Genomic DNA, 22,959 nt, shown 5'->3' on the forward strand with positions numbered 1-22,959 from the left:
TATTTTATTTTTCCTTTCTAATATACAGTGGTACCTTGACTTACGAGTTTAATTCGTTCTGTGACCGAGCTCGTAACTCAATTTGCTCACATATCAAATCAATTTTCCTCTTTGAAATTAAGTGAAATGCCATTAATCTGTTCCAGCCCCCCAAAACCACCCCATTTTTTTTTGTTACGGGTTTTTAAATAAGTAAAATGTATCTATAATAAGAAATATTGTATACTCCACCCACCAACTTCACTACTACACTTACCACCCTCACTACTCCACCCACCAGCATATCTCCACCCACCTCCTTCACTACTCCACCCACCACCATCTCTACTACACCCACCACCATATCTACTCCACCCACCACATTCACTACTCCACCCATCACCGTATCTACTCCACCCACCATTATCACTACTCCATCCACCACCCTCACTACTCCACCCACCACCATCTCTACTCCACTCACCTCTTTCACTACTCCACCCACCACCATCTCTACTACACCCACCACCATATCTACTCCACCCACCACTATCAGTACTTCACCCACCTTAATTAATGCTTCTGGAAAAACTCTTGAGTGCTGAAATGGAGGTTACCTCTTCCCCAGATTTATACGTGAACCAAACAAGGGATGAGGTGCCTCACTACAATCTGAGATTAGTGTGGGAGTATTATCCTTCCAGTTATGTCTTGGCAGAACATGTAGGATAGGAGGAAGTACCTGGGCACAGAGTTGGATTGACTTCAGATACTTCGCCAATTAGTAGTGGCGTATCTGAAGCTCTCTCGTAACTCAAATTTTGGCTTGCAACTCAAAGCAAAAAATCGACCAAGCAACGGCTCATAACTTGGAAAACTCGTAAGTTGGGGCACTCGTAAGTAAAGGTACCACTGTACTATTTAATTCACAATTTGTCATCGTTACAAAGCGGGCAGAGCTATAGCAGAAGGAGAAGGAGCAGTGTCTCAGTAACTCATGATGGCCCGTGATGTGTGGAGAGGTGTGCCCAGTGGCGTCGTAAGGGGGGGCGGGGGGACCCTAGGTGACACCATTTAGGGGGTGACACCATAGAGCCTCTAAAGAAGGTGACACTAATGCACAAAACAGTGCTGCAGCAACATAAGAGAAGAATACTTCATTTCTATAGCCTATTATATGATTACAGAGTACAAATACACCTATATAGAGAAAACCATTGATTTTGATAATGTGATAGATGATTTTGCAAGATTGAAGGCAAGAAAATGTAAGAACAGATTCACTGAGATGGTACCTGTACTCAAGGTCAAATCAGAACTAGTTTTTCTCTGATATTGCACTGTTTTCTTTACTTTTCAAGTTTTTTTTTTTTTTTGCACTGAAGATGAATAAATGTAGAATCTGTTGCCTGTACTCAAAGTGATATTTGAGTTTGTTTCCTCAATATTACTATGATTATTTATTTATTCATTAACAAAGTTGAGAAGTAATCTCCTGTTTATGGCCCTTAAACGTTCTCATTGCTAAACATTAGTCACTGGTCATGCAGAAGTGACGTAACTGGAGTTTACTCCCTCCATCCCCCCCATCCTTGGATTTCATGGGGTTACACCAAAGATTCCGCCCTGGGTGACACCAAAGATGCCACCCTGGGTAACAACAACCCTAGCGACGCCTCTGGGTGTGCCTCTTGGCACTATATAATATTGTATAATTATACTATTATGATCAATAAAGATTATCTAGCTATTATATTTGTTCCAGAATATTAGGTATAACATAAATAATGTAAAAGCATTATAAAGACACTCAAATTAATGAAAACTGACATTATATAGAGAGGTATGGAAGGGTAGAGGGCGGGGAGGGATTAAAAAAAAAAAAAGTGAAAGTGACCATTACAGAACACAACAGTTTAGAAGCATATACGTATAAAGATAAACAACATATCCCTCCCAACTGCTAATATCTTAATTTCACTTATTCAGGAATCAGAAGTGACTGGCTGGCCGGCCGCTGGCGTAACAGTGAAAACAAATAAAGCCAAAGCAGTGCACGCTCATCAAATGCCACCACAGTAGAATGACACTCATCAAGGAAACATTATTATTATTACTATTATATATTGCTTGGACCTATATACACTATGTATATATTTCTAAATAATAGTATGTAACTAAGGTAGGTGAAAATATTCACCTGCCACTATGTTTGTGACTATCTGAGTACTATTTTGGTACCTAATATAAGTGTCAGAACAAAGATTAGCTATGAAATCACAAGAACTACTACAAATTGTGATTATCAGAACATAAAAATTATACAAATTAAAAAAAATGAGAAAAAAGGTATATCGGCAACTTCTGCAAGTGGCAGTTCTTCATGTTGCCGTCAGGTGAGCGACGAGCGCCAACTTTGCGGTCTTGTATCTCTAAAAAAAATTTTTATGTTACTTTATGTAAAAAAAAATGTCCTCTTCATTAAAAAAAAAAAAAAAAAAAAAAGATTTTTTTTCTTTCAAAATATTCGGAGAGCTGGGCGAGAGAACGCAGATCTACATTTGGGCACTTAAGGGGTTAAAATAAAAAATTACCTTTTTGGAAGGGCCCACTAGCAGGGGTGATGCCATCTTGGCAGCAACCAAACTCTGTAGCCTCACACACTTCTTTTTCAGGTTTAGGCTTGGACTTGCACTTTTTAGATTTCTTAGTAACTTTTTTCTTGGAATCTAAGAAGAAATAAAAAGTTTTATTTATACAGGAACTAACAATTATCATGCAAATTAATTAAAACGATATATTCAACAATGAGGCAGCAAACATACACACAAGTGAGGTGGTGTCTCTGAGAAATATAAATAAACAATAATGATACAAAAAAGAAATTACCGTATGTGGTGTTTGTGAATGATACTATATTACAGAATAAATAAAGAAGAGTTATTAAGCAGATTTATTAAATATTTAAGAAATGAGCCGCATATGATGTTGAAAATAACTGCAAACAAGTGCAAGGTTCAAGGTGTCTGAATGGAGCAATGCATAATAAAAGATTATTTTGATTTCATGAAATAAGAATTTGGTGTAGTGGCAAAAAAACAAAACTTGCAAATACTAAGAAATTATATGAAAAAATTAACCCAAATGAATGAATAGGAGGTTCAAACATTCTTTGCAAGAGAGGAAAGGAATTTACAGGAACATCATGTTAAAATGTTTAAAATGAAAGAAAAAAAAATGAGAAAAGCTAAATGAGATTACAAAACTGAAGTTAAAAGGAAATCAAAGTCATCTCTGAATGGATTCTTTCATATATATAGGATGATGATCAGAAAAAAATGGGCGTCCATAAAACTAATTTTAGACAGCTTACTGATAATGAACAGGAAATGTGCTCTCTTTTTAACAATTATTTCTTGACAATCTTTACACAAAAAAGACACACAATATCACAGCAATTATTTATGATAGAGGGCCCGAAGAAAATAAATTTAGTACTTTAACCCTTTAAGGGTTTCTGACATACTAGTATGTCTTACGCGCCAGGGTTATTGACGTACTAGTACGCATAAATTCTAGTGCCTTCAAATCAAGCATGAAAAGGCTGGTAGGCCTAGATGTGAGAGAATGGGTCTGCATGGTCAGTGAGCACACTAGGAAAAAAATCAGGCACCCAGTGGTGCATTGTGGGAATGCCATTTTAGTACACCTTGTTCACCGTGCCTCGTGGTAAGAAACACCTCACTCCTCGGCAAATTGGGACATTTTTGTTCCCCAGTGGCAGTTCTATTACAGATGGAAGTGTCAATGAAGATGAGTTTCAAGGTTTTGATGAGGTTGTGACCGAAACTAATGACCATAATACCATAATACCGGTAATAGTGAGGAAAATCCAGATAACCCTCAACCTTCCACTTCTGGAGTTGGGCCATCTTCTTCACATTCAGCTGTACCAGAACGAAAGAGGAAACTCGTATTTTCCCATATCCAGGACTCAGATGTGAGCAATGGTGATGATAGTGATAATAAATATGAACTCCAAGTTCTTGAAAACAGTTCCAGTAGTGAGAGTAAAGTGGAATATTCTCCAGTGAAGTGTCAGTATATACGATGCTATATGCGCTCTGGTAGTGTGCCATATGCTATTCCAAGGGAAAGGAGTATATCTCGGAGTACATCTCGTGGCTGTACAATAGGAACAGATAGTGAAAATGAAGATGATAGTTTGCAATTGGGATGGAAAATGTGCATGCATCTTGTGGTGGCAGTGGTGGTGCCAGCCGTGAGGCACCAGCAGTGGGCCATGCTGCTACCCATGCCACTGACTCAGCTGAACTACAACAAAGGCCACCATCCCCCACTCACCCACCACACCAACTTCCACAACCACAACCTCCACAACCACCTGTTAATATCCAGTACCCACCAGCAGACCACACCTGGGACTCGCAGGAAGCTGACAATTTTGTTCCCAATCCCCATCACTTTGATGAAAGTCAAAGTGGAATATGGCGATCTTGTACACTTGGGAACAATGCCACTGAACTAGAATGTTTCGAGTTATTCTTGACGAACCCCTGATGGAAATTATTGTCAGGGAAAGCAACAGATACTTCGATTACACCAAGGTAAACACAATACTTTCACCAAAATCATGCCTACACCAGTGGAAGAAGACAACTGTGGCTGAGATGTATCTTTTCCTTGCCACAATAATGCTTATGCCACATGTGTATAAGCACAGTGTCAAATCATACCGGTCAACAGACCACCTGATTACAACCCCAGGTTTCAGTGATATAATACGAGTGAATCGATTTGTGCTACTATTGCGTGTGCTGCACTTCTCAGACAAAACCAGGCCTGACAGAAACGACAGGTTATATAAGATTAGGAATGTGTTTGTGTATCTGAAACAGAAATTCAACATGTATTTTTATCCCTTCAGGAAGCTTGTTATTGATGAGTCTTTGATTCTATTCAAAGGCAGACTGTTGACCAAGAAGTATATACTAAGCAAGAGGAAACGCTTTGGTATAAAGTTTTTTGTGCTTTGTGACTGCTACAGTGGTTTTGTATTAGATATTATTGTGTACACTGGAAGTAATACATTGCATATACAAGGAAGTTACTGGGCATCTCTGGTGATGTGGTTAGAACAATGATGGAACCATATCTTGGTAAGGGGCATATATTATATACTGATAACTGGTACACAAGTCCCTTACTCAGTGATTTTTTGCAAGTGAACATGACAGATGTGTGTGGCACAGTGCATGCAAATCGTAAGCATATGCCCAGGTTTGACGCTGGCACTCGTAGAGGTGAGGTTCAGGCGTTTGATACCAATGACATCATGGCATTTCGGTGGCAAGACAAATGAGATGTCACACTGTTGTCATCAGTTCACCTTAACGAAATGACAAACACTGGCATGCAGAATAGAGAGACCAATGAATCCATTCTAAAACCTACAACTGTGATGGACTACACCCTCAATATGTGTTCAGTGGACAAATGTGACATGCAGATTGGGTTTGCTGATTGTGTTTGCAAGAGTTGTAAGTGGTACATAAAACCCTTTTTCTATATTCTGGACATTTCCATGCTCAATGCTTATAATATGTATAAGATGAGGTCCAGAAACAAACAACCATTTGGCAAATTTTGTTTGTCTGTCATCAGACAAAGAATATTCAAGTACCAAGGAACAACACCTGCAACAGGAAACCACCCACTAAATTATCAACAACTACCTTCTCATCTGAGGCCTGGTGATCACTTCCTAATGAAACTACCTGCTACTGCTTTCAAGAAAAAGGCTCAGAAGAGGTGTTACGTCTGTGCACATACAAAAAAAATGCCCACAACAATGCAAATGTAGTCCCCATCTTTAAGAAAGGAGACAGAAATGAAGCACTAAACTACAGACCAGTGTCACTGACGTGTATAGTATGCAAAGTCATGGAGAAGATTTTCAGGAGTGGTGGAGTACTTGGAGCGGAACAAGATTATAAATGACAGCCAGCACGGATTCATGGAAGGCAAATCCTGTGTCACAAACCTACTAGAGTTTTATGACAAGGTAACTGAAGTAAGAAATGAGAGGGAGGGGTGGGTTGATTGCATTTTCTTGGACTGCAAGAAGGCCTTTGACACAGTTCCTCACAAGAGATTAGTACAGAAGCTAGAGGATCAGGCACATATAACAGGAAAGGCACTGCAATGGATCAGAGAATACCTAGCAGAGAGGCAACAGAGAGTCATGGTCCGTCGTGAGGTATCAGAGTGGGCACCTGTGACGAGCAGGGTCCCACAGGGGTCAGTCCTGGGACCAGTGCTATTCTTTGTACGTGTGAATGACATGATGGAAGGGACAGACTCAGAAGTGTCCCTGTTGGCAGATGATGTGAAGTTAATGAGGAGAATTAAATCAGATGCGGACCAGACAGGTCTACAATGAGAAATGGACAGGTTGGATGCGTGGTTCAGCAACTGGCTCCTAGAATTTAACCCTGCCAAATGCAAAGTCATGAAGATCGGAGAAGGGCAAAGAAGACCGCAGACAGAGTATAGGATAGGAGGCCAAAGACTGCAAACCTCACTCAAGGAGAAAGATCTAAGAGTGAGTATAATACCAAATACATTGCCAGAAGCACACATTAACCAGACAACTGCTGTGGCATATGGGTGCCTGGCAAACCTGAGAATAGCATTCCGGTATCTCAGTAAGGAATCGTTCAAGACTTTATACACTGTGTACATCAGGCCCATACTGGAGTACACAGCACCAGTTTGGAACCACACCTGGTCAAACACGTCAAGAAATTAAAGAAAGTGCAAAGGTTTGCAACAAGGCTGGTTCCAGAGATAAGGGGAATGTCCTATGAAGAAAGGTTAAGGGAAATCCGTCTGATGACACTGGAGGACAGAAGGGTCAGGGAAGACATGATAACGACATACAAAATACTGCGTGGAATAGACAAGGTGGACAGAGACAGGATGTTCCAGAGATGGGACACAGAAACAAGGGGTCACAATTGGAAGCTAAAGACTCAGATGAGTCAAAGGGATGTTAGGAAGTATTTCTTCAGCCACAGAGTTGTTAAGAAGTGGAATAGTCTGGCAAATGATGTAGTGGAGGCAGGAACCATACGTAGTTTTAAGATGAGGTATGATAAAGCTCATGGAGCAGGGAGAGGGAGGACCCAGTAGCGGTCAGTGAAGAGGCAGGCCAGGAACTGAGTGTCGATCCCTGCAACCACAATTAGGTGAGTACAATTAGGTGAATTACATGAGAGACACTCTTTTATATGTGAGGAGTGTAAAACACCACTGTGCATGACACCATGTTTCAAAGATTTCCACAGGCTGCAGAACTTCTAGAAACATGTCCTGTGACTGTATATGTGTATATAAAATATAGAAAAATAGTAATAAACAACATTTTATATTGTTCATTTGTGTAAACATATTTTGTAAACAATATAATGACAACAGTATTTGTGCAGTTATTGTGTAGTATAGAAAGAGTAAATATTTACAAAATAGTCCTCATATTGGTCTTGCAGGCCATAAAAGTTACTTGAAAAGAAAAAATATTAAAAAATAATAGAAAAAAGTAAAAAAAAAAAATGATTACCGGGTGACTGGCAGTCAGCGATGTTGCCGTATGCAGTTCAATTTCTGTCAACTTCACGCCTCCATATCTTGGTAAGTATTGATAGCAAATTTTTTTTTTAGCCTATAAAGTTTAGAAAAAAAAAACTATCTTTTCATAAGAAAAAAATTATTTTTTTTTCGAATATTTTCAACCCTGAGAACAAGTCTAGAAAAGGGCCTGTCGACCCTGAAAGGGTTAATATCACATTCACTAGGGACATAATAAACCCTTTCAGGGTCAAGAGGCCCTCTCCTACACTCGTTCTCAGGGTCAAAAATTTTTCAGAAAAAAAATTATTTTTTTCTTATGAAAAGACTGAGAATCTTTTTCCGATCATAATGGCACCAAAAGTATGAAATTTGATGGAAAACTTACAGAATTATGCTCTTGCAAACTTAGCGGTCTCAACGATGTTTACGCATCGGCGATCTCGCCCACTTTGAGCCCTATTTTCGGCCAATTCCAGTGTACTAGTTGACAAAAATCATAACTATTTCACTAGAACTCCATCTTTTCTATCGAATGAGTACAAGAAACCACCTATTTGCTGATTTCAACTATACAATAAAGCAGTCAGAAATTAGCAATTTTGCCAATTTCACACAAATTTCAAAAGATGCCAATTTCAAAATAGGGTCCAGAATAAACAAGACAGACATTCCTGGCACTAAAATAACATTTCCTCTGTTCATTAGTCATGTCCCCAGGCCCCTCTTACATTTCTTTTGCTTTCCACTTTGAATTTTTATTCTCACAAAAAATAGAAGATTTACTGTTATGCAGACTACTGCATTAGTGTAGAAATGGTATAAATAATATCAGCACACTTGTGAAAGAATATTAGACTCACCAGCTGACGTGTATCGGACATGTGGCATGATTTGTTTACTTTTGAACTTTGGCAAAAATCAAACATTCCTGCTACTTTGAGCTCAATTTCAAGGTACTTTTCATTGTAAAACTAATCAAAATCATCTCAATTTCTGTAATATGTCTTCCATTCTATAAAATGTGACCAGGAAAACTAGAATACAACCATTAATACTATACGAAAATACAGTGCAAAGTCGCTGTTTTAAACCAAAAACACATTCAAATTTTTTTTTTCTCATTACGCACTGTGTGCTGCAGGATTTTTTTTATACTGTGCACACTGACCACATAGACCCATTCTTTCATATGCAGGCCTACCAGTTTTCTCTCGCTAGATTTGAAGGCGCTAGAATTTACACGTACTAGTACGTCAATAACCCTGGTGCGTAAGCCATACTAGTACGCTGGAAACCCTGAAAGGGTTAATAATAATGATAATAATAATAATAATAATAATAATAATAATAATAATAATAATAATAATAATAATAATAATAATATATTTATTTCTACAAGCACATATACAAGGTATACAGTCCTAGCTGGCATCAATGACATACAGTGGAACCTCAAATATCAAACTGCTCCCAATGCAACCAATTATGTAAGTGTATTTTTGTAAGTGCTTTTATAAGTATTTTTGAGGGTCTGAAATGAACTAATCTAATTTACATTATTCCTGATGGGTATAAATTCGTTCAGTAACGGCACTCAAAACAGCCGTCTGGAAAGAAGAAAGTTCGATATTTAAGGTTCCACTGTACTACTATATAGAAGCAGAGCATTTCGGGCAAATTAGGTAAGTTTGGTCCCAGGATGCGACCCACACCAGTCGACTAACACCCAGGTACCCACTTTATTGAAGGGTGAATGTAGACAACTTGTGTAAAGAAACATGCCCACTGTTTATACCCCGCTGGGAATTGAACATGTTTGTAGAAAAGAATATAATAGTTGGGTGTACATGCCAAAAGCCCCTTTATATGGCAATAACAATACATATGGTCATTAGGCGAGTTACAATGAACAAGTAGACAGATTATAATAAAAAAAAGTCCCAGGGTCTAAAGAAACTTGTTTTCAAGGTATTTAAATCATGCAAGATTAAACTTAATGATCCATTAACTAGGCTGTTCAATGAATCACTGCAAATGGGTGTTGTGCTGGAGATATGGAGGATGTCTAATGTAATTCCTATCTTCAAACTGGGAGATACTGAGTGTCTATACTAGTAGTTCTTAACCTATTTTGGGTCGTGTGTCAATCACATTTGATCCTCATCTCCACACCCCTCTCCTTCCTTCAAGTAAAATTCTAAATGTAAATATTAAAAAAGTCCGCTTTATTTAACCCTTTGACTGTTTCAGACGTATAGATACATCTTATGAGCCAGTGTTTCGAACGTATATTTATATATACTCAATAATTCTAGCGGAATGGAGACGAATGGTACTTGGGACCTGACGATCTGTTGGAGTGTGAGCAGGGTAATATTTAGTGAAGGGATTCAGGGAAACCGGTTATTTTCATATAGTCGGACTTGAGTCCTGGAAATAGGAAGTACAATGCCTGCACTTTAAAGGAGGGGTTTGGGATATTGGCAGTTTGGAGGGATATGTTGTGTATCTTTATACGTATATGCTTCTAAACTGTTGTATTCTGAGCACCTCTGCAAAAACAGTGATAATGTGTGAGTGTGGTGAAAGTGTTGAATGATGATGAAAGTATTTTCTTTTTGGGGATTTTCTTTTTTTTTTGGGTCACCCTGCCTCGGTGGGAGACGGCCGACATGTTGAAAAAAAAAAAAAATCTAGCGGCTTCAAATCAAGCAAGAGAAAGCTGGTAGGCCCACATGTGAGAGAATGGGTCTGTGTGGTCACTGTGCACCACATAAAAAAAAATCCTGCAGCACAATAAGAAAAAAAAACTCTGTGTTTATGGATTAAAATGCCGACTTTGAGGTGCATTTTCCTATAGTATTTATGGCTGTATTCTCATATTCTTGGTCTCATTTGATAGAATGGAAAACATTTTACAGAAATAGAGATGATTTTGATTAGTTTCACGAAAACAACACGTTTGAAATTGAGCTCAAAGTTGCAGAAATGTTCGATTTTTACCAATGTTCAAGAGTAAGCAAATCACACCACACGTCCAATACATGTCAACTGGGGAGTCTAATATTCTTTCACTAGTGCACTGATATTTTTTATACCATTTTTACAATAATGCAGTAGTCTGCGTAACAGTAAATCTTCTATTTTTTGAGTGAATAAAAACTCAAAATAGAAAGCTAGAGTAATATAAGAGGGGCCTGGAGACGTGACTAATGAACAGAGGATATGTTATTTTAGTGCCAAGAATGTCTACATTGTTTATTCTGGACCCTATTTTGAAATTGGCATCTTTTTTAATTTGCATGAAATTGGCCAAATTGCCAGTTTCTGACTACTTTATTGGGTAGTTGAAATTGGTAAATGGGTAGTTTCTTGTACTCAATTGATAGAAAAAATGGAGTTCTAAAGAAACAGCTATGAGTTTGGTCAACTAGAACAATGGAATTGGCCGAAAATAGGGCTCAAAGTTGGCAAAATCGCCGATGCATATATATCGCCGAGTTCACTAACTTCGCGGGAGCGTAATTCCATAAGTTTTCGTTCAAATTTCATACTTTTGGTGTCATTACTATCGGGAAAAGATTCTCTATCATTTCAAGAGAAAAAAAATTATTTTTTTTTTTTCCAAAAATTTTTTGACACCAGGAGACACTTCATGATTTGGGGTTGCGACAGTCAGAGAGTTAAATATAAAAATTAAGAAACTTGTTTACATTCTGAACTTTGCTATTTTTAACTTTTCAAAAGTTTGTTTAAGAAGCAAATTGTAAATACACAACATATAAAGTGAGAACATACTTAGTGAGATTTTTGGCATTACTTTGGAGCTACCAGATCCTAAATATGTGAGCACATGCAAGGAGAGCATAGCCCAAGTCTCCTTCAAAATATGAGGTTTACCTAAATTTAGTCACTTTTAGTGCAATTCACATTTCAACTTACGTAATTGCCACTTACAACATTTTGAAGTATCTGTGATAAATGTAGTGCAATTTTCCACTAGCCTCTCAACCCCCCTCCTCCTGGGGGGGGTGAAGAATCTGTTATGTCCCCACTAGGGAGAGGGGGTAAGTACTATTTCCCCTCCTCTTTCTTCTCTTTCCCTCTCCTCACAAGAGATTAAATGTAATACAGCATTCCTTATGAGTTGTTAATGACTTCTTATTATGATCCTATCTCATTCAGCTAAGATCCTCAATTAATCTGCTTAATGTCTCTGACATTCACACAAGACTAAACATACTTTAAGTGTCCATAATTTGCCATACGTAGCAACCCCTTCCCACTGCCAGGCTAAGGGCATTCCATCTGTATACTCAATCATATCTCCTCCCATTCTACATTTCAAGAGGGCGTAGGTTTAGAGCTCTCAATTTTCTTCGTAGGATGCTTCATTATGTAGTGGATTAGTTTTGTCATTCTCGTATGTTCCCCAATGCATTTATACACATTCTGTAGTATGGAGACCAAAACTACACTGCATAATTTAAATAAGGCCTTACTTACTAATAAAATGTACAGCTGTAAAATAACTGTTGCTTAGGCACTACTGTCTTGGCTTCAGTTACCTACTTGCCCTAACTCCCTTTCCTTGGACTTTACCTTATTACCCCAGTAACCTTCTGTTTTCCTGATGCTGTAAAACTTTTATTGATTTAGTGCTTCCCTGTAAACATGATAACATAAAAGTTAAAAGCATTCTCATCAATTTCCTTAGTAATACTTTTGACAGTGCTGTATAAGAGACAAAGTATTTTGAACTTAATTTTTCTGAAAATAAAATCATATCTTGTATGACAGACAACAGGGTTACTAACCCTTTGACTGTTTTGGTTGTATATATACACCTTACGAGTCAGTGTTTCGGACATATATCTTCTTTCTTTCAACACACCGGCTGTATCCCACCAAGGCGGGGTGGCCCAAAAGGAAAAACGAAAGCTTCTCCTTTTACATTCGGTAATATATACAGGAAAGGGGGTAAGGCAGCCGGGATTGATGGGATAAAGATAGAAATGTTAAAAGCAGGTGGGGATATAGTTTTGGAGTGGTTGGTGCAATTATTTAATAAATGTATGGAAGAGGGTAAGGTACCTAGGGATTGGCAGAGAGCATGCATAGTTCCTTTGTATAAAGGCAAAGGGGATAAAAGAGAGTGCAAAAATTATAGGGGGATAAGTCTGTTGAGTGTACCTGGTAAAGTGTATGGTAGAGTTATAATTGAAAGAATTAAGAGTAAGACGGAGAACAGGATAGCAGATGAACAAGGAGGCTTTAGGAAAGGTAGGGGGTGTGTGGACCAGGTGTTTACAGTGAAACATATAAGTGAACAGTATTTAGATAAGGCTAAAGAGGTCTTTGTGGCATTTATGGATTTGGAAAAGGCGTATGACAGGGTGGATAGGGGGGCAATGTGGCAGATGTTGCAAGTGTATGGTGTAGGAGGTAGGTTACTGAAAGCAGTGAAGAGTTTTTACGAGGATAGTGAGGCTCAAGTTAGAGTATGTAGGAAAGAGGGAAATTTTTTCCCAGTAAAAGTAGGCCTTAGACAAGGATGTGTGATGTCACCGTGGTTGTTTAATATATTTATAGATGGGGTTGTAAGAGAAGTAAATGCGAGGGTCTTGGCAAGAGGCGTGGAGTTAAAAGATAAAGAATCACACACAAAGTGGGAGTTGTCACAGCTGCTCTTTGCTGATGACACTGTGCTCTTGGGAGATTCTGAAGAGAAGTTGCAGAGATTGGTGGATGAATTTGGTAGGGTGTGCAAAAGAAGAAAATTAAAGGTGAATACAGGAAAGAGTAAGGTTATGAGGATAACAAAAAGATTAGGTGATGAAAGATTGAATATCAGATTGGAGGGAGAGAGTATGGAGGAGGTGAACGTATTCAGATATTTGGGAGTGGACGTGTCAGCGGATGGGTCTATGAAAGATGAGGTGAATCATAGAATTGATGAGGGAAAAAGAGTGAGTGGTGCACTTAGGAGTCTGTGGAGACAAAGAACTTTGTCCTTGGAGGCAAAGAGGGGAATGTATGAGAGTATAGTTTTACCAACGCTCTTATATGGGTGTGAAGCGTGGGTGATGAATGTTGCAGCGAGGAGAAGGCTGGAGGCAGTGGAGATGTCATGTCTGAGGGCAATGTGTGGTGTGAATATAATGCAGAGAATTCGTAGTTTGGAAGTTAGGAGGAGGTGCGGGATTACCAAAACTGTTGTCCAGAGGGCTGAGGAAGGGTTGTTGAGGTGGTTCGGACATGTAGAGAGAATGGAGCGAAACAGAATGACTTCAAGAGTGTATCAGTCTGTAGTGGAAGGAAGGCGGGGTAGGGGTCGGCCTAGGAAGGGTTGGAGGGAGGGGGTAAAGGAGATTTTGTGTGCGAGGGGCTTGGACTTCCAGCAGGCATGCGTGAGCGTGTTTGATAGGAGTGAATGGAGACAAATGGTTTTTAATACTTGACGTGCTGTTGGAGTGTGAGCAAAGTAACATTTATGAAGGGATTCAGGGAAACCGGCAGGCCGGACTTGAGTCCTGGAGATGGGAAGTACAGTGCCTGCACTCTGAAGGAGGGGTGTTAATGTTGCAGTTTAAAAACTGTAGTGTAAAGCACCCTTCTGGCAAGACAGTGATGGAGTGAATGATGGTGAAAGTTTTTCTTTTTCGGGCCACCCTGCCTTGGTGGGAATCGGCCGGTGTGATAATAAAAAAAAAAAGATAATAAAATACAGGAGAAGGGGTTACTAGCCCCTTGCTCCCGGCATTTTAGTCACCTCTTACAACACACATGGCTTATGGAGGAAGAATTCTGTTCCACTTCCCTATGGAGAGAACAGGAAATAAAAAAGAACTAGTAAGAAAATAGAAGAAAATGCAGAGGGGTGTGTACATATATATATGCTTGTACATATATGTGTAGTGTGACCTAAGTGTAAGAAGAAGTAGCAACACGTACTTGAAATCTTGCAGGTTTACGAGACAGAAAAATGGACACCAGCAATCCTACCATCATGTAAAACAACTACAGGCTTTCGTTTTACACTCACTTGGCAGGACGGTAGTACCTCCCTGGGCGGTTGCGGTCTACCAACCTACTACCTAGGTTAGACGTATATATACTCAATAATTCTAGTGGCTTCAAATCAAGCAGGAGAAAGCTGGTAGGCCCACATGTGAGAGAATGGGTCTGTGTGGTCAGTGTGCACCACATAAAAAAATCCTGCAGCACGCAGTGCATAATGAGAAAAAAAATCTGTTCTTTTGTTTTGGATTAAAACGCCGACTTTGAGGTGCATTTTTGTATAGCATTTATCATTGTATTCTCGTTTTCATGGTTTCATGTGATAAAACTGGAAACACATTGCAGAAATAGAGATGATTTTGATTAGTTTCATGAGGAAAACGACCTTGAAATTGAACTCAAAGTAGAGGAAATGTTCGATTTTTACCAATGTTCAAGAGTAAGCAAATCATACTACACATCCAATACATGCCAACTGGGGAGTCTAATATTCTTTCACTAGTGCACTGATATTATTTATACCATTTTTACAATAATGCAGTAGTCTGCATAACAGTAAATTTTGTATTTTTTGTATGACTAAAAATCAAAATAGAAAGCAATAGTAATATAAGAGGGGCCTAGAGATGTGACTAATGAACAGAGGATATGTTATTTTAGTGCCAAGAATGTCTACATTGTTTATTCTGGACCCTATTTTGAAATTGGCATCTTTTTTAATTTGCGTGAAATTGGCCAAATTGCCAATTTCTGACCACTTTATTGGGTAGCTCAAATCAGTAAATGGGCAGTTTCCTGTGCTCAATTGATAGAAAAAATGGAGTTCTAAAGAAATAGCTATGAGTTTGGTCAACTGGAACAAGGGAACTGTCCAAAAACAGGGCTCAAAGTCAGCAAAATCGCCAATCCATATATGTCGCCGAGACCGCTAACTTTGTGGGAGCGTAATTCTGTGAGTTTTCTACCAAATTTCATACTTTTGGTGTTATTACCATCGGGAAAATATTCTCTATCATTTCATAGGAAAAACAATTTTTTTTTTTCCAAAAATTTTGCAACATAGAATGACAGTTTCAGAAAGGGGCTTGCGACAGTCAAAGGGTTAAAATAATTACTAATATACATGAAAATATTCTGAATGGATTTCAAGATATCTGTCCTTAATAACTAGAATAAATTTGGCAAAACAATGGGACAGAATTTATATTTTTAAATTATTACCTGTTTTTGGTTTCTTTGATATTGAGGGAAGTGTGGTCAGATGAATGTCTGGTTCTCCAAGTGTTGTATCCTCACCAGAGCCATATAGACCAGAGCCTAATCCAGATGAAAATAAGCCAGAAAAACCTGAGCTCCATCCTGATGAGCCAAAGCCTGAGCCTTCTTCAGTAGCTTCATCACTCAGAGTTACCTACGAATAAATATCAGATCATAGGAACTAAATGTTTATCCAGTTTTAATTTCATAAGTTTTAAAATTAATAATTGTCAATTAAAACTGAAATAAAAATCTTCAGCAATAGTGAGAACAATGACATAAAGCCTTAAAACTAGAATCTGCATTATTTAGTTTGGCATAACTTAATTAACTTATCAGGATTTCAAGGTCATAGACATGCTGACAAAGAAGTTATTTAATTTATATTTAAAATAATACTTGAAAGAAGACATTACTACAAGACTAGTAATTCTGAAAAAAATCAGTAGGCTGGATAAAGTAAAAATAATTTTATTTTATTAACACATTGGCTGTTTCCCACTAAGGCAGTTGGCCCGAAAGAGAAAAATTTTCATCATTCACTCCATCACTATCTTGCCAGAGAAACACTTACACTACAGTTATAAAACTGCAACATTGCACCCCTCCTGCAGAGTGCAGACACTGTACAGTCAACCCTCAACTAACGGCGGCATTAAGTAATGGCAATTTCACCTAACGGCACTTTTTGCCATAGAAAAAATGCCTTAACCAACGGTGAAAAACTTGACCAACGACGTCAGTGTGCCAGTGTTTACAAGCTGTTGCGGTTGGTTTCCACGTGTGCATCCCATACATTTTGGATTATTCCACTGTTTCTAGTGCTCATAACTGCTAAATAAGCCACAATGGGCCCCACAAAAGCTTCTAGAGCCAGCCCTTTGGTAAAGGATGTGAGAAATACGATAGAATTCAAGAAAAAGTTTGTAGAAAAATATGAAAGTGGTGGTGGTAGAGGGTGGTAGTGATGGTGGTCCACTGATTTTCAAGCTGGTCCTAGTGGCATTAAAAAACCAAGCAGGGAGGTAACCCCACCAAAGGACTTGGTACCTGAAGTCTTTATGGAAGGGGATTCTCCTTCCAAGCAATAGACAATCCTGAATCTCCCCTGCTGCTGGCACATCACTCATCAACAACTCCACAATAAAGGTAAGTGTCATTTAATTATTGTTTATTTTGCATGTCCCATTCCTTTCCATATAAGGAAATGTATATTTCACATAAAAAAAAAAAAAATTCAGACTTTGGGGTGTCAGGAACGGATTAATTCTATTTCCATTATTTCTTATGGGGAAAATTAACTCAACCAACGGCAAGCCCTCTGGAATGGATTAATGCCGTTGGTTGAGGGTCCACTGTACTTCCCATCTCCAGGACTCAAGTCTGGCCTTCTGGTTTCTCTGAATCCCTTCACAAAATATTACCCTACTCAAACTCCAACAGCACATCAAGTTCTAAAAACCATTTGTCTCCATTCACTCCTATCAAATATGCTCACGCATGCTTGCTGGAAGTCCAAGCCCCTCACACACAAAACCTCCTTTACCCCCTCCCTCCAACTTTTCCTAGGCAGATCCTTACCCCGCCTTCCCTCCACTACAGATTTGTACACTCTCAAAGTCATTCTATTTTGTTCCATCCTCTCTACATGTCTGAACCACCTCAATAACCTTTCTTCAGCCCTCTGGATAATAGTTTTGGTAATCCCGCACCTCCTCCTAATTTCCAAACTACAAATTCTCTGCATTATATTCACACCACACACTGCCCTCAGACATGACATCATCACTGTCTCCAGTCTTCTCCTTGTTGCAACATTCACCATACATGCTCCACACCCCTCTTTGCTTCCATGGACAAAATTTTTTGTCTCCACAGACTCCTAAGTGCCTGTGTTCAATGTTAAGTAAAATGACAAAATCTTGTGCAATTAATGCGACATTTTATTAAAGCAACATTTCACTCTCCATGAGCTTTGGAGAGCGAAACGTTGCCACAATAAAATGTTCCATTATTTGCACTTGTGTTCTTTTACCTAACATATTGTCAGTAATTCTACCAACATTATTACATGTAAGAACTAAAAAAATATCCTTCATACAAGTAATATGAGTGTACTGTAAAAGACATCTTTAAAAAATTAAAGGCTATTAATCTCCTTGAAGAAAGCTGACTGCAGCCCTGTACAGCTCTAAAATACACAATCATCAACATAAAAAAAAAAAAAAAATGCATAACGTACAAGTATACAAGTTAATATTTATATGAAAAACAAGAAATTTTAGAAAATATACTTATAAACATGAATGCATAGTCTGGAAGGGGTTGCACTACTGTTCAAGTACATAAAATATATAATACTATATTCTTCTTGGTGCACTGAAGATCTTTTTCAATAACTAGTACTAAAAAATAGTGTTAAAGAATATTTAATAATTTTGCTGACTACTATAAAAATTCACAGTTCTTGCAACCTGGCTAGGTTTATTGCTTGTCAAATATACTAACACCTTATTTGCACAAAAACTGACAGCATAACCCATTCTTTTATTAATATATGCAATAATATCAAGACAATCATGCAGCAGATAACATCCTGTCACTTGGAACATGATCCAGAGAAATTAAATCAATGCTAAATGCAAACTGGCATTCAAAAGTAATTTCATTAAGGTGTGCAGTAAAACTTCAAATTCAAGTGGTGTATCCCACAGCCAGGATAGTTCGGTCCTGCTCGTGATATCATATCGTGATAATGACATGCTCAGCCAGGTGCTCACCTCTTTGGCTATTGAAGAGTTGGGAAAAAATTGGAAAATGGAGTTATGTAAGAAATTTTTCAGATCTGAGAGTTATCTCAGAGTAGATCTTATAAAAAAAGCTTTCTCTATTTCAATAAACATAATATGCAATGGCAATTTTTATGAGTAAGATCTTTGTATGTACCTGTACCAACAACATGTAGCATGCAACCTACTGATGTTGGAGTTCAAGATCAGTCTATAATGTCATGCTTGTAATTTCAGGCAACTAACACCCACTTGAACTTTTATTCAGCAGGCTATTAAAAATTATGGGAAAAAAAGCATTAAAAGAGTTCTCCTTCACTGCTGTATCAACTGGGAAGACCTATGCAACCTAACAATGTATTAGCTGTTACCTCCAGATGAGACCGCTTTTTACGATTTTCTACAAAAGTTTTTTTCTTTAAGACAGCTTCTGAAGATCCACTTCCCTGTTCCTCAGTTGAGGACATTTCTTCACTCAACAGATCCTATAAAGTTTAAAGTTACTTATTTTAATGCACTCTTAACAATCTGATACAGGCTACTCCAATTTAAATACTTTTATCTGTAAAATAAAAGAAATGACTGTTACTGCCGAAACATAAAATTTGGAGATTCACATATGAACAAGGTTTTACCTAAAATCTATAAAAAATATTTATATATTTAAAACTAACATGAGATACTCTCTTCTGTGTTAAAATATAGAGCAATCAGTAATTGTGACAAAACTCACAGGCGTTTCTGTTGAAATACTTTCTTCTGATATGCCTTCAGAGGATCCACTTTCATCAGATTCAGCACTTTCCTCAGAAGGCATTTCTTTTCCAGAGGCAGATTCCTCTTCAAGAATCTCAGGGAAAGTTTCATCAGGCATATCCCCTGAAGATTCCATCTTTTCCAATGACGTATTGTTTGATGCATCACCCGGTGGGTCTGTGGTTTCTTCTGACTCTGTCTAGAATGGTCACAGTATTATATATAGCATATACAGTATATTGTTTCTTTTTTGGGTGACCCTAACTCGGTGGGAGACGGCCAGCATGTTAAAAAAAATTTCTGGTTCTTGTTCTTGTTTATTTCCTCTTATCTCCATGGGGAAGTGGAACAGAATTCTTCCTCCGTAAGCCATGCGTGTTGTAAGAGGCAACTAAAATGCCGGGAGCAAGGGGCTAGTAACCCCTTCTCCTGTATATATTACTAAATGTAAAAGGAGAAATTTTTGTTTTTCCTTTTGAGCCACCCCACGTCAGTGGGATACGGCTGGCACATTGAAAGAAAGAAGAATATATATATATATATATATATATATATATGTATATACAGTGGACCCCCGCTTAACGATCACCTCCAAATGCGACCAATTATGTAAGTGTATTTATGTAAGTGCGTTTGTATGTGTATGTTTGGGGGTCTGAAATGGACTAATCTACTTCACAATATTCCTTATGGGAACAAATTCGGTCAGTACTGGCACCTGAACATACTTCTGGAATGAAAAAATATCGTTAATCGGGGGTCCACTGTATATATATTTTTTGAACAAGTCGGCTGTCTCCCACCGAGGCAGGGTAACCCAAAGAGAAAAAAATCCGCAAAAAGAAAATATTTTCATCATCATTCAACACTTTCACCTCACTCACACATAATCACTGTTTTTGCAGAGGTGCCCAGAATACAACAGTTTAGAAGTATATACGTATAAAAACACACAACATATCTCTCCAAACTGCCAGCATCCCAAACCCCTCCTTCAGAGTGCAGGCATTGTACTTCCCATTTCCAGGACTCAAGTCCGGTTATATAAAATAACCAGTTTCCCTGAATCCCTTCACTAAATATTACCCTGCTCACACTCCAACAGATCATCAGGTCCCAAATACCATTCGTCTCCATTCACTCCTATCGAACACGCTCACGCACGCTTGCTGGAAGTCCAAACCCCTCGCCCACAACACCTCCTTTACCCCCTCCCTCCAACCTTTTCGAGGACGACCCCAACCCCGCCTTCCTTCCCCTACAGATTTATACGCTCTCCATGTCATTCTACTTTGATCCATTCTCTCTAAATGACCAAACCACCTCAACAAACCCTCTTCAGCCCTCTGACTAATACTTTTATTAACTCCACACCTTCTCCTAATTTTCACACTCCGAATTTTCTGCATAATATTTACACCACACATTGCCCTTAGACAGGACATCTCCACTGCCTCCAACCGCCTCCTCGCTGCAGCATTTACAACCCAAGCTTCACACCCATATTAGAGTGTTGGTACTACTATACTTTCATACATTCCCTTCTTTGCCTCCATAGATAATATTTTTTGCCTCCACATACACCTCAATGCACCACTCACCTTTTTTCCTTCATCAATGCTATGATTAACCTCATCCTTCATAAATCCATCCGCCGACACGTCAACTCCCAAGTACTATCTGAAAACATTCATTTCTTCCATACTCCTCCTCCCCAATTTTATATCCAATTTTTCTTTATCTAAATCATTTGATATTCTCATCACCTTACTCTTTTCTATGTTCACTTTCAACTTTCTACCTTTACACACATTCCCATTTACATTCTTATTCTTTTTAGTAATTTTTACAGGAAAAGGGGTTACTAGCCCATTGTTCCCGGCATTTTAGTTGACTCCTACAACACGCATGGCTTACGAAGGAAAGATTCTTATTCCACTTCCCCACGGATATAAAAGGAAAAGTAATTAGAAGAAGAACTAAGATAAAATCAAAGAAAACTTAGATGAGTGTGTATAAATAAACGTGTACATGTATGTTTAGTGTGACCTAAGTGTAAGTAGAAGCAGCAAGACGTACCTGTAATCTTGCATATTTATGAGACAGACAAAAGACACCAGCTATCCTACCATCATGTAAAACAATTACAGGCTTTCGTTTCACACTCACTTGGTAGAACGGTAGTACCTCCCTGGGTGGATGTTGTCTACCAACCAGCAAGCGTGCGTGAGCGTGTTAGATAGGAGTGAATGGAGACAAATGGTATTTGGGACCTGACGATCTGTTGGGGTGTGAGCAGGGTAATATTTAGTGAAGGGATTCAGGGAAACCGGTTATTTTATATAACCGGACTTGAGTCCTGGAAATGGGAAGTACAATGCCTGCACTCTAAAGGAGGGGTTTGGGATATTGGCAGTTTGGAGAGATATATTGTGTATTTTTATACGAATATACTTCTAAACTGTTGTGTTCTGAGCACCTCTGCAAAAACAGTGATTATGTGTGAGTTGAAAGTGTTGAATGATGATGAAAGTATTTTCTTTTTGGGGATTTTCTTTCTTTTTTGGGTCACCCTGCCTCAGTGGGAGACGGCCGACTTGTGAAAAAAAAAAAAAAGAGAGAAATCTTCCTTTTGGTCGTAAGTCAAAATGGACGTAAGTCAAACCTTTGAAAATTGCCGACATACTGGGTAGGGCATAATGTCAAACTTTTCCTATATAAACTACCTACATAGTTCTGTAATGTAATGTACAATCATTATTTCATTCTTTTTACCATAATTAACTTCTATTATAATTATTTATTTACTGTATATAATGTATACATGGTAGTGAACTGTATTGTAAATTTTACATCGCATACAGTATCATATGTTAATGTTATTTTTATGTATTGTCGACACAGTGGAATGAGAGAATATCACTGGTAGTGTCATCCTGCCAGAATGTAGTATAACCTATACCCTAAGTAAAGAGAAACAACTCTGGAACATGTGTAATACGTAGCTGGCTGGCTGGCCGGGTGGGTGGGAGGCCAGGTGGGTGATTGGCTGACTGAATGTGGCTCTCTCTCTCTCTCTCTCTCTCTCTCTCTCTCTGTATCTCTCTGTATCTCTCTCTCTCTCACAGGTACACGTTAGTAAAGTTATCATTTTTTTTTTTTCAACAAGTCGGCCGTCTCCCACCGAGGCAGGGTGACCCAAAAAAGAAAGAAAATCCCCAAAAAGAAAATACTTTCATCATCATTCAACACTTTCACCACACTCACACATTATCACTGCTTTTGCAGAGGTGCTCAGAATACAACAGTTTAGAAGCATATACGTATAAAGATACACGACATATCCCTCCAAACTGCCAATATCCCAAACCCCTCCTTTAAAGTGCAGGCATTGTACTTCCCATTTCCAGGACTCAAGTCCGACTATATGAAAATAAAGTTATCATACATAGTGTAAATTACCTAGGATAACCCAAATAATCCAAAGTGCTATACAGTGGATCTG

General features: G+C 38.4%; 1 protein-coding gene across 6 annotated transcripts in view; it reads right to left on the reverse strand.

Annotated features, from left to right (window-relative positions):
• Ppn (proteoglycan-like sulfated glycoprotein papilin) overlaps nt 1-22,959 on the reverse strand; it is a 504,188-nt gene that overhangs the window by 268,434 nt on the left and 212,795 nt on the right. For 5 of the 6 annotated variants that reach the window (XM_070095679.1, XM_070095670.1, XM_070095664.1 and 2 more), the window contains 4 exons: nt 19,432-19,653; nt 19,070-19,183; nt 15,874-16,063; nt 2,574-2,708 (listed from right to left, as the gene is read on the reverse strand). In XM_070095679.1, the coding sequence (XP_069951780.1) occupies nt 2,574-2,708; nt 15,874-16,063; nt 19,070-19,183; nt 19,432-19,653 (661 nt within the window). The remainder of the gene's footprint in view (nt 1-2,573; nt 2,709-15,873; nt 16,064-19,069; nt 19,184-19,431; nt 19,654-22,959) is intronic. The other variant, XM_070095654.1, reaches the window with a different exon arrangement.

This window comes from Cherax quadricarinatus, chromosome 4 (genome assembly GCF_038502225.1).
Source record: "Cherax quadricarinatus isolate ZL_2023a chromosome 4, ASM3850222v1, whole genome shotgun sequence".
Lineage (NCBI taxonomy): Eukaryota > Metazoa > Arthropoda > Malacostraca > Decapoda > Parastacidae > Cherax > Cherax quadricarinatus.